We start from the raw sequence: 12,716 nt of genomic DNA, 5'->3' as shown, positions 1-12,716 counted from the left end.
GGAGGAAAGAACCTTTGGCATAGTGACAAAATCACCCTTCTCATGGCATTTAAAAATGAGAATGTCTCTAAACAGATTTATTAAAATGGACACAGATGGCGGGTATGTGAAACTTGTCATGAACTTTATCTTCTTTATTGAGAATTGGTAGTTAGGGGAGTTTTAAGAAGCTCATGGGATCTTATAAATTTATTTCTGACCATGTCTGAAGGACATCTCAGGTTGTAAGAGAGCTGATCAAAGCTCCACCCATTCAGTACATCAGTGGACACTCTGCATATGCAGCTGTCTGATTTCAGGCAGTTGTTCCCCCTCATGCATGAGGGATTTGAGAGTGTCTCCATGAATTATGTGAAGTAGTATCTTCCAGGAAATCTCAATGGGCAGAAAATTGCAGGTTAATGTCATTTTGAGATATTTACCAATTTTTGTTGAATTTACATTATCAACATTCTTCTAAACAAAAAAGCAAAATCCTTGGCATTACATAGCCTGGAAATACCAGTGCTGGACAGAAAGACAAATAGAATGTACCAGATATCTATTACTGGCTTCATATTACTATGAAGAAATCTGTATAAGCAAGTGAATCAAAGCAGGGAGGTGGCAACTGTGCACCACCATCCCTACACTTCTGTGTTCAAATACCTCTGTATTCGCTTTCAAATACAACAGCTATTTATTGATTAAATGCCGACTCCAAAAACACGTACTGAAGATAACCTAAAAAAGACGGATCAGATAAAGGCAATTAAACACAAAGTAGCAAAATTATATATGTAAAAAACTGTAGTTTTTATTTATTTCCTCTGTAGTGCTGTCTGAAAGAGTCCCAGGTAGTCTAATTGCATGCTGAGAAGCTATGAAGAAATGTAAATTAAAGTAGAAAAAGAAGGACTTTGTCTAATACTGCTAATAAGTTGAAAACATGGCAACTATTCCTTTTTTTGGTGCAGTAACAGTAACCCTTTCAGTGAAGACAGATCCAGAATATCACTGTGTGATAGTAGCATTTTTTGAAAATATGTCTTTTTTTATGTTTGGTTTTTTTTTTGGGGGGGGGGGTGTTGGTTAAAGAATCAGCTTAGGTAAGATAATAGCTTACCTATTGGGAATAGTGAGGTTATGTGATGAACAAATGTACTTTATGTGGAACTCAACATTATTGATCTTTGTGGGTATATTTCGTATACAGGAGTAGTCCAGAGACTTGTAAATTGTTATGGTGCAGTCATTCAATTTCTGTCTAAATCAGCCTGCAAAAGTGCCAGATTTTCATTAACCTGAGGCAAAAAGATATTATATAGTGTCACTTGCCTTCCCCTTTAGCCAGTAGGATCTCATATTTCTGTGGAGGCACTTAACTTAAAAATTTCTCCATCTTTGCCTCCAGTTATTTACTGAATTGGGATAGATCAGTGCCTAAGTCCCTATAATGGAGAATTGCCAGGCACATTAGCAGAATTACATCAAACTATTTAAATTATTGCTATTTGAATAGTGGTTCATTCCTGGGTGTGTGTTTGTGAGGTGTTCTTTTGTTTCATGTTTAATCTTTTTGTTTTCACTTCCAGGAGCTGGAGTTTTCCAACCTGTTTGCAGTCCTTCACTGTATCCACTCATTCTTTGCAGCTAAAGTGGCTTGTTTGGACCCTTTGTATGTAGGCAGTCAAGCCACCTCTTCTGCTGCTCCCACAACTTCTGGTACAGGCAAATTAAAGTATACTACTTGACATCTCACATTACAGCACTGCCACTTAACAAGAAGACATAACAATGTATAAATATTCATAATATGTAGACCTTTGGTGAACCATGTACGTGGAAACCAAGCCTGGAGGCAGGACATCTTGCAGCATCAGCAGATAGATGGTCACGTGGGATCATAAATTCATCTCTGTTCTGCAAGACATCAGTAAATAATCCTAGTCAAAACCCCAGAATAGGATGGATATGCTTTTAGTATGATCTATTTGTACTTACATAGTGCTTTAAGCAACACTGGAAGCAAAGGAATAAATGATGAAATGAAGCACTTCAGTATTTAATAAAATTTTCAAGTTGCTGTAATAATACATGAATAGAATTGTCATTTTCCTGTTTTCAGATGTTTTTTATGACAATATACTAAACTCTTATGAACTTAATACCCTATCATTATATTATAAATCACCTAAGAGCAAGCAACAAGCATATACATGGTGACAAGGAGATAGGCATGAAAAGGCATTTGTGTAAGTATCTCCTCAAATAAGAAAGCACTTTAAGTACTGTTGTAAGTCCATACTTGTGTCCATACATAAAGTCATGATACTTTTTCTGTTTTATTCTTTTAGTCTAACAATAACAAAGATCTAGCCATATTGGACTGATACATTAAAACGAACAAACAAACAAACCAAGCCACAAAAAGCAAAACAGCTTTCCATGAGTCTCTCTTCAAGTAAAAATAATGTGATACAAATTTAATTTTTATTAGAAATTAAGTGCAAGTGTGTAAAATATCATGTCTGCTATTTACTTCTTCATTTTTCCCCAAGAATTACATTCTCTAAATCTAATAGTCTTTGTTCACAAGACTTAGCTATTTAATTTGTTTCAGAGACAATCCATCTAATACATTGTTTCCATGTTTAACCTTGATCTCACATCATAACTAGAACCTCTGTTCCACTCAGGCTCTCAACAAAATAGGCGTTCTACGTTATGCTTGAAAAATGAGTCCACCCTTTACATTCTTAATTTTTTAAAAATATATTTTTTTGTAAAAGACAGGAATAAATTGAATAGCCTGTAAAGAATAAATGACAGAATGCATAATGCCTTTGTATGTTAAGAATATTAGATCACTCTGGACTACATACTAGTTCCAGAGTATCATTTAATGATGAAATCTGCAGGAATTGTAAATTTTAAATTAATAACTTTATTTAAATATCGTTTTGAAAAATAATTTAATTTTGTGCTATTACACACATCAGTGAAGATGGCAAAATGGTGGGAGCATGTATGGGATATAGCTGAAACAACAGAAAAGGTGAGAAATGAGGGGTTTTTTGCCAGACAGGATAAGAGAACCTTAAAAAACGCTGGAAGAATACTTAGTACAGCTACAGTGTGTGCATAACATTTTAAATAGTACTTTATGGGGTTTCTGTTTATTATACTGAAATTAAAACTTACTTCCACCCACCTCCTACCGCTTAGACTTGTTATAAAAGCACATAGCAGGTAAGGGTTATGGATGCCATCTGCCTTGATTAGCAGAAAGACTAATTCTGTCACACCCCTTTGCACAGATTAAGATAATTAAAACTTCAAAAGGGAAGCCAGAGGAAAGCTTTTTTTAAAAAAATGGGAACAATTCAAAATGCAAGGCATGAACAAAAGATGAATGAACTGTAGGGACAAATCATGTCTGTTTCTTTGCTTTGCATTACAAGTATTTGGATTTATGTATGTAAGAGTATCCTTGCCTTGAAGTACAGCTGATCTCACTTGATACTAGCTCCAAATAATGTAAGAATATATTTCCTGGGGACTCTTTAATCGCTTTCAAATGTCTTTCAGTACATACTTACTTCTTATTAATACATCTCCAAGGGTTACACATTTTTTTCCCATGATAAATACAGTGGAATGATGTCATAATCCAGCTACTAAATGCTTTAAATGTCATCAAAATACAACATTTTCATAGTCATTATCATGTGTTGGTTTATATGAACTTTCCCGGAATAGGGGGGTCACATCCTGGTCTCAGAACAACACATAAAATTACCTTGGCTGTCCATGGGATCTCGTGTTTGTTCCTGAAACGAGTACAAACCCCAGACACTTTGACTCCAAAGCAACGATAGTCCAAGAGATTTCACGATGGTAGTTCAGGCACTATCCTTGTCAAGAAAGCATATACTGGAAACACACATTTTGACAGAGCACTGACAACAGAAAACAGAAGCCCCATACCTGTTAATGACAGTTCTCCTCTGTGCTCCCAAATCACCTCCTTCCTTTTAGCGCGATGCTGTGTCATTCAGCTGTCACACTGTTGGCACATGCTAACACCTCGGTAGATGCTCTGCTGGTAATAGCAGAACCAAAAACCAACAAGCTGCTAGTTGAATGTTTTTTCCTTCAGTTTTACCACTGAAACTGAGAGTTGTTCAAGGAACGTTGTTAAATGTGCTTCAATTAACATAACATTTACCCAAACCAGCAGATACTATGTAATTGCAAATTGCCATAGATTAAAGGATTCCATTATATGAAAGCAACTTGGGCAGAACTGAGATAATGACATGAACTTTTGGGACTCCACCAGGGTAGCCTAAAGATCTCTGTCAAGTATTCTCTTTGTAAAACTGCTGTATTCATCAATGAGTTTTGCAACTGGGCATTAAATAAGCAACATTTGAGAGACAAACATTAGCCTGTAAATTGGTACTTATTTATTTTCTAAAACCCTATATTTCAAAGAGCTAGACTGATGGGGCTTAGTCAGTACTTTTATTTTCAAGAAGATAAAAGTGATCTTGTCAGAATATAAAATGCCATAGCTATCTTGACTACAGGTCAGCATGGGTTTGTAAATGCAGCATGGGCTTGTGCACAGACCTCACAGGATATTCAGAGATGACTCTGCATCCAGGATTGCCCTTTTAGAGCAAGTTGGTCAGAAATTCAGTCTTGAATCAAAGAGGGAATTTTGAACTCTTTGTTATAACTAATTATGAAATTACAAAATATGATCTACAAACATATTAAATGGCTATATTTTTCATTTAAGTACCTACGGGAGATTCCCATTTAAAGCATAGTGAACTTCATAGGCATGTGTCAAAACCCAGGCTTTATGTTGCAGCCTCTCATTTCATATTTCACATTTCACATATAATGAATACAATTATTTTGCAAGTGAACGCAGCCCAATGACAATGCAAAACCACAGTTATAATGATTTATCAGCTTTGGCTAAAAATCTGTATGCAAGTGAAAACAGGTATTTTAACAAAAAAGAGCAAACCAACTAACCCATAGCATAAAATGTAATTTGTTTTCTTCATGTCATGGTATTCTTAAATAAATTTAATTTTAAAAAATTCTTAATAGTACTGTGCCTATTGAAGTGATGTGTACCAAAAATATGTACTCTTAAGTATAACTAAATATATTTGGTTTGATTTGCTTTGCATTATGATGGAAATTTTAGATGATGTGACCTTCACAGAATGAACCATGTGCTAGGTTATAATGTTAGCATAGTTTTATTATGGGAAGTGTTACCAATTTGAATACATGTCATTCTGGATTTCTTCAGTGAAAAAATACATTTGTTTTCCTACATATATTTAAAAATACAGTTCCAGATTTTCAATAGAGCTTTGCATTCCAGTAGCATGAAGGCATCTTTGAAATAAATATCAGCATACTTTTAAATGTTGGCCATTTTATTTTGTTAATTAAGTGTTGCAAGAAGTTTGTGGAAACAAACTGGTTGTAGGTGGGTTATTTTTTAAAACCAGTAATTTGAAGTTTTTTCCATTCAAACTAGATTTAATAAGAATGCAAATCAATAATATACAGTATCAATATGCTTTGAGACGAGAATAATGAAAAATATTTTCCAAATTAGTCCTTGATTCCACAAATACATATTGATTTACTCTGTGCATGTAGAGTTTATCAGAACACCTCAAAGTGGACAGTTTAACATAAGTAGGTAGTTGTCAATACTGCAGCCTGTTACTTTAAATGTGATTTGGTTTATTCAATGCCTTAAGATGTTTCTTACATCAAACAAAATATTAAAAAGGCTGAAGATCTTGTGAATGTACAGTTGCTGCCCTTAGAAATTCCGCAGCTTTGCTACGTATTGTCTAAGTAACCTTGAGTATTCCCTATGCCAAAAAGACCAATTTTAATTCTGGTATGGCAATTCCAAGGAACACTTCAGAAAAAATTATTTTATTAATATTAAACACTAATCCTTGTATTGCACTTTCCATTCCCTTACAGGGTCTGGTCTCTGAAAAAGCATAGTGTCTAAAAAAAAGTTTAAGCTGATTTTCAATGTTCAGCCTCAGGCAATTATGAGTCTGTACTTTGGACTCGCACCTCTGACCAGTTCTGCATGATGGGAAAAAATGACAGACTCAGTCAGCTCCCAAAATTTAAGTACCTGTCTTAGATGCCTATGGTAGGACTTGAGGCTCTCCAAAGGGAAATCCAAAGCAGGAATGTAGCTTAGGATCCCTGAAGGTGTATGTGTGTGTGTGTCTCTCTCTCTCTAAGGTGCTCGAGGTGCTTCTATGCTAGTGTTTTCATTTATCAGGAATGTGCTTTTGAAGCCAGGCTCCTGCCTGCTGCCACTCACTGTGCTACTCTTCATATCACAGAGCAGTCTTTAAGCATATGAACTGAGTCTTCAGGGTGAAAGTAAATGAGTATCACACCTATATGAGTTCCCGATCCTGATGGGCTTTCAGACCATGCAGCCCAATTGAAGTGAATCCAGAGTATAAAACCTCTGAGATGCTAACAGCAAGGCTGCCAGGTGCTGGTGCCAGCTGTCTCAGTCTCTGCAGTGGCTGCTGCTTGTGCACTGTGGGTGCTTCAAGGACCCTAGAAAGCTGAGCTTCACAGTGTAGCCTGCCAGAGCTTGGTGCCTGAAAGGGATGGCTGCGCTGCAGTAAGGGGCAGAGTGAATCTGAAGAAGGCTGATGGGTGCCCAGGGCATACCTTTTTCCCTCACCACACCAGGACAGTATTGACTGCAAGCAGGCTGCCCTGTGCTGGTCAGCACTCTCCCTGCTGCATCTTTCTTCCTGCCTACCACAAATACATATCTGCATATTTGCTCTGAGGTCCCCGAGTACACTCCCCCATTCTGTCGCCCCCTTTGCTCAGACAGATGGCAAAACTGTACTCAGCTACATAGCAGAACCTCTAAACCTCTTATACAGTCAGGGACAGTATTAGAATTAGCACAAGGGCATCTGTGTACCAGTAAGACCGACTGAGTGTGTGATTAACGTTCAGGTTAAAGCAAATAAAGTCATATCTGATCTTAAGTGCTTTCCTGACCTGGAGGGTTCTTAAGTGCAATTTTAATATTTTCCTGGAATAAGGACTGTAATGTCAACACATTTCTACTTGCTTGGCTCCATTTTCAGGAAGTTTAGCAGAGGTATTGGTACATATCCCGTTGGAATCATAAAGAAAACATAGGAATACTGGAATATAAAGAAATTTCTGTTTGGATTCTGTATATTATTACAGTACATTATATAATCTGTCAAAATACATTGAACAATGTAAAACTAAACGCTTTCACTTACATAATGTCATCAGTTTTCACTATGGTATACATGTGTTCCACTTTCAACAACTTTCTCCACAATAATCCCAACTATATATTATAGAAATTCTTTTATTATTCAGTATATACTAATATATAATGCAGTGTGAGTGTGAGTGTGTGTGTGTGTCTGTGTGTGTGTGTGTGTGTGTATTAGTATATACTAATGGGAGATATTTAGTATATATTAATGAAAGTTACATATTAGGCACAACTGTAAAACAGAAGCATAAATCCATGAAGCTTTACATTTAAAAATCTTAATCTTATAATACTATAAAGAAAAATATGTATATTAATTGAAGAAATGGCTATTTTTGCAGGATATGCACAATCTGGATATACAATAATGAATTGATAAACATTAACTGATTTATTCTTTCATACCTTCAGGAACTTTGATTTTTTTAATTATTCTTATCCCTTTAGCATATTTGCAATATATGTCATAAGTTTTAATTTGTTATGGATAAAATTGACTGAAAAATGTAATAGAAAGTGCTATATATTTTATAAATATTAAAAATTAAGAAAACTATTAAAATTATTTATTTCCTTTTTAGTTATGGTTTTGTGGTTGTTTGTAATATGTATTTGTGACAAATATAAGTCACCTAGTTGTTTAAGCTCATTAATGTATCACTAATAAAATGCTATCTTCTGTTTTGGTTTTGTTATGCTTCTTTTTGTAATGGAACATAACAGAAAAAAAATAGAAAATAAATACTTTTTAAACTAATCTTTTGTATTCAGTTATACGGTGTATGAGTTTTATATCACTGAAAGCCAAGTCTGAGAGTTCAAGAAAATACTTGAAGAATCTGGGCTGGTAAAGTTATTTTGCAACACCATGCTCAACTGTTTATGTAATAGAAATTAGTTCAATTTTGTTTGTCTTTTTCTATGACTGAAGGAAGAGGTGCTGGAAGAAGGGGAGCCCCTGCTTTTTATTTAGGCACCTTTGTACCTTTTCAACAATTTAGGGTGAGAGCCTGCAGTGCACATCTCACAGGCACAATTTTGGTGCCTGTCTTGTGCTTGAGGTGTGGAGGAGCCAGCTAAGCTCCCTTGTGACAGTGCTGCTGACACCTTTCCCACCCTCTCCACAACCAGTCACCAGGGCTTTCTTAGACCTCGGGGTGCAGTTGTTGTCCTCAGTTCTGTTCCCAAGGAAGTCTCCCTTGCTGGCACCAACCCTTTCAGCATCTTGAAGAGAAGGAAAAAATAAGAAGTTTGTTTTAATTATAAGTGTGATGAACCCTTTATGCTGAAAAAAATCCTCAGTCCTTTTTCCCAGATGTGATTCAGCTGATGTGAGTTAGCAAACATATGTACCTCTGTCACATCAGCTAGTTACCTGTGTCTCAAGTTTCTTTTTATACCACATTTAAGGGAAAAGCCAGGAAAAAAAAAGAGAGAAGTCTTTAAAAAAAGAGGTGAAGAGATCCAAAGATTATTACAAAGTATTATCTTGGAAGTAAGTGTCTTCCAAATGTACAGGAACCCTTTCACGGCGACCATTTCCATTTTCCCTTTAAAGGGGAACTACATTTTGCATTGGGAGCATAAACTCACATAGAACTGAAAAGTTTGTTTATTCTGGAAATACCTATTTTCTTCTGAATTACAATTTTTAATCTAGCATGTTTTACACCTTCCCCACAGATTTTGACCTCAAATGAAAATTCTTGGAATCAAAGTTTTTTAAGATACAGTCCTTGTACGAGTTTCTTTAAATTCATGGTACTTATGTTCCACAGCTAACATACTTGCTCTCCAAGCCCTATAACAATTTATTTTTGAAACATTTAAAATGAATTTTGATCTGTTTAACTGTGCATTTGATCAATAAAATTTAGCACAGTATAATATTCACATCTTATCAATGATAAAGTTGTACAGTACCCTAGTGTTTTTTCACTATTTTGACACTGGCTGTTCTTACATTTGCCTATGATTTAGTAGCATTTTATTTTTTTTAAAGTATTCTTCAAACACAATTCCCTTAATAAACAGGAAATTATATCCCTTAATTCCCTTATAAGAAAAAAAAGGAATTTATTCTGTGTAGTGCTATAGTTAATATCACTATGCAATAGTTCAGAAAATTGAAGAGGTATTTACCATACACTGAGTATTGGGGTTTGTTGGCTACGTGCTTTATGTACTTTGCATGCACACTCTTCTCACAACTCTGAGCCCAAATTCTTCCCAGCCCTTCCCTTCTTTGCCATGTATGGCACAGGTGCTTGCTACCAAACCTGGCACAGGAGTCCTTGACACTGAGGGCAGAATTTTATTAGTCTAAACATCCTGGGGCTTAATCTGGTCACAGGAAGAGAAAGGACTAGTCCAGAAGGCAAATTGTACAGATGGATGTCCTGCTGGTGGGAGTTCTTGTTGCTACTGGGAGGAATAGCCAGCCCCCGTCCAGTCCCCCAGCAGCAGCCCTTCTCCCTCTGCTCCGTCCCCTGGCAGCAACGTCACCTCCCTTGCTGGTCTGACTGTTCGGGAACACCAGGTGTGCAAAGTCAGGTGTTGTTTATGGCACTATTACCACCTCAACACTCCAAAGCTATTCCTTTCAATAGATCTGTTACCAAGCTTGGCAGGGAAACTAAGATAGAAGGAAAATCTTAAATGGCTGAGCACGGAGGAATCCAGTCTGTATTCTCCCTTCAAACAAATTACAGCACATTCATAAAAATGTTAACAACATATTAAGGACAGTTGCTTTCTTTCGCTTTTTTTTTGCATTCACTTAGTCAATGCATTTATGGCAGTAGAGTAACTGCAGTATTAGACACTTCAGGCACTCATCGGTAGGGGATAATCCCTTCATCTTTAGGGAAATGTCAGTATTTTCAAGGGATGGTCTAAGCATGGGGCAGATATTCAGCACAGATGAACCTATGCCGTTTCTTCCGCCGAAGCGGAAGCTCCCCAGTATGCTGAACCATAGCCATGCCACTGTGGAGCCTTACTTAGAAGTTCATTGCTTGTCCAAGGAGGCTACACCATGGTCCTTTTGTCCTTGTATGGACACATTCTGGAAATCAACCAAGATACATCTACAGAACTTGTAGGTGTCAGGTCCTGCTGTCCAGGGCGCTCAGGAGGGAAATGAAGGAGGCTTCGCTAAGAACCCGGGTTTATAAAGCAGTGTGAGGATAAAAATTCCTAACTCTGATGTAGGAAAGCGCTTAAGGTGCTGAGACCAAGGAAGAGGGAGTATATTGCATAGCCCTTCAATAACATACTGTGAATCAAAAGAAAAATGTAGCTCATTCCTAGAAGAGGGGTGAGGGTGGGCGTGGGGGGTGAATATAATTACAGAGAGACCTAATGAACTTCAGAGTATTTACACTTGCATCACTGTTACGGTGAAAAGGAAACATTGCTTGGTCAAAGTGATTATGGTAACAGCTATGTATCCCTGGTCTGGAGATGATTTAAAACTCCAGAGGCCATAAATGGAGATTTATTTTCCTAAAGGGCACAGCATAGAAACAATAGCAGCTGAAAGATGGTGTGTGGCCTCACTGCTACTCCATACTCCCTTATTTGGCCTTGAAGAATTGTTAGCATAGAAGACAATAGTGTTTTACTTGTTTTCTTCTTGTTTTTTTGTTTTTGTTTTTGTTTTTGTTTTTTTTTTAACTTTGACTACCTAAGGTGCAATCTGAACTTTTTTCAGACTTTTTTGTCTAGGAAGAAAAAAAACTAGAGGACTAGAAAGATTTTTACTAGATGCTGAGAATGTCATGTGAAAATATCTCTAGAAACTGGCATTTTAAAAATAGCAGAAAAACTCCATCAAGTACCATGAGCTTCAGTGAAAAGACGAGAGAAATTTCTTATGCGAGCAGACTCAAAGTCTCACCTTTCTCTTTTGAACCGATACAAAATCCTTTTAGCCAGATGTCTGTCTTTTTTCCTTTTATTTTCTCTTTCTTTTTCTTTTTCCTATTTTGCTTCAAGACATTAGTGGAAGATGGGTCTCAGAAAGGACAAACCTTCACTGAAGCAAGGAAAAGAGATAGTGGGCTTACTAGCTGTGGGGTTTGCACTGCAATACCACCAAGTGCAGCAAAGGCTCAGACCCGGGCAACATCACGAACAACTTACATTCTGTTCACAACAGAAGACAAATATTTGGAAGAAGCATGAAGTTAAGGCCTTCCATCATTTCACAAGAAATGGGAGCTCAGACTCTGCTTAATATGGAAACTCAAAGGCAAAGAGAACTCCTCTCTGCGTGGTTCATGTGGCTGGGAGCAGTTTCACAGAAGTATGCATGGGGCTTTTCCCTGACGGGGGAGCCTAGGGCCCTGGTGCTGGTGTAGTGTAAGAGAGATCTGAGCTGTCTGAGGGGATTGGGGGAATCTAGTGACCTATTGCGAAGGACCAAGAGGCTTGTGAGATGGTAGGAAAATGTTCAGAGGAATATAAATTTAGGAAGAATGGCCTGAGTCACTGAATCTTACCCAGTTTCCTCAGGTACTCATGTTATAATCCCTCTCACAAATGTTTAAATTCCTATGTAAAAGTAATTAGGCTTTTTAGCCCTCTTGGTCTTATTGGAAAGCTTTCTGGAATCTCACTACTCTGATGGTTTGAAACTCTCTTCTAATTTCCAGCCTAAACCTATCCGTAACTAGTCCATATCTATTTGATTTTGTGCCAGCATTATCCCCTGATTTAAATTGTTCTTTTCTAGCCCTAGTGTTAGTCCCCCGCTTTCCTCTCCTCTCTTCAATGTATTTATAGCAAGCAATCGTCTGCCCTGACAGCTTTCATTTTGCATGAACACACAAGCCAAGCTCATACAGAAGATGTCTATGCAGTGCAGTGAAATTTGGTGCAGATTCCTGAGCTATTGCTCACTCCAGCTGGTATGTCTACCTGTTGTGCTGCAGCAATACCAGCTCAGGGCCAGAAGCAGTTCATCCACTTTAATGCTGTTTAAGATAATAAATACAGCCCATCAGCACCACACTGTGATATACTGCTTCTAGAGCAGATGAAGTCCATGGCAGCTCAGGGCTTTCTGCACTGCTTTTCATTGCTCAGTGCAGACATTTGCTAATTTGGTTACCTGGTCTTGTTTCCATACCATCCTAATGGGATGCATTCTTATTCTAAATCTGTTCCATTTTGATATTTTTCCCTGACTGTGACTACTTGTGCACTTTATACCATGCTTCAGATATTATCTCCCTTATGTCCTGCCCTATGGCCATAATATTTGTTGACTGTCTGCAAAGACTGTGACTGGTTGCATGAGTTATTTCTGTGGCTGCATCACACTGGTGACTCACAGGCTTCTTGTGAAAAACTAGTATATCATGGACCT

At 37.3% G+C, this 12,716-nt stretch overlaps 1 protein-coding gene across 5 annotated transcripts in view; it reads left to right on the top strand.

The window, feature by feature from the left end:
- SNTG1 (syntrophin gamma 1) overlaps positions 1-8,014 on the top strand; it is a 358,591-nt gene extending 350,577 nt beyond the window's left edge. For all 5 annotated transcript variants that reach the window (XM_056333066.1, XM_056333065.1, XM_056333069.1 and 2 more), the window contains one exon: positions 1,575-8,014. In XM_056333066.1, the coding sequence (XP_056189041.1) occupies positions 1,575-1,733 (159 nt within the window). In that variant the 3' untranslated portion in view covers positions 1,734-8,014. The remainder of the gene's footprint in view (positions 1-1,574) is intronic.
- The last annotated feature ends 4,702 nt before the right edge of the window (positions 8,015-12,716 follow it).

The sequence above is a fragment of the Falco biarmicus genome, chromosome 3 (assembly GCF_023638135.1).
Source record: "Falco biarmicus isolate bFalBia1 chromosome 3, bFalBia1.pri, whole genome shotgun sequence".
NCBI classification, from domain to species: Eukaryota; Metazoa; Chordata; class Aves; order Falconiformes; family Falconidae; genus Falco; species Falco biarmicus.
The sequence above is the reverse complement of the archived record's forward strand: the minus strand, read 5'-3'. Positions and strand labels throughout refer to the sequence as shown.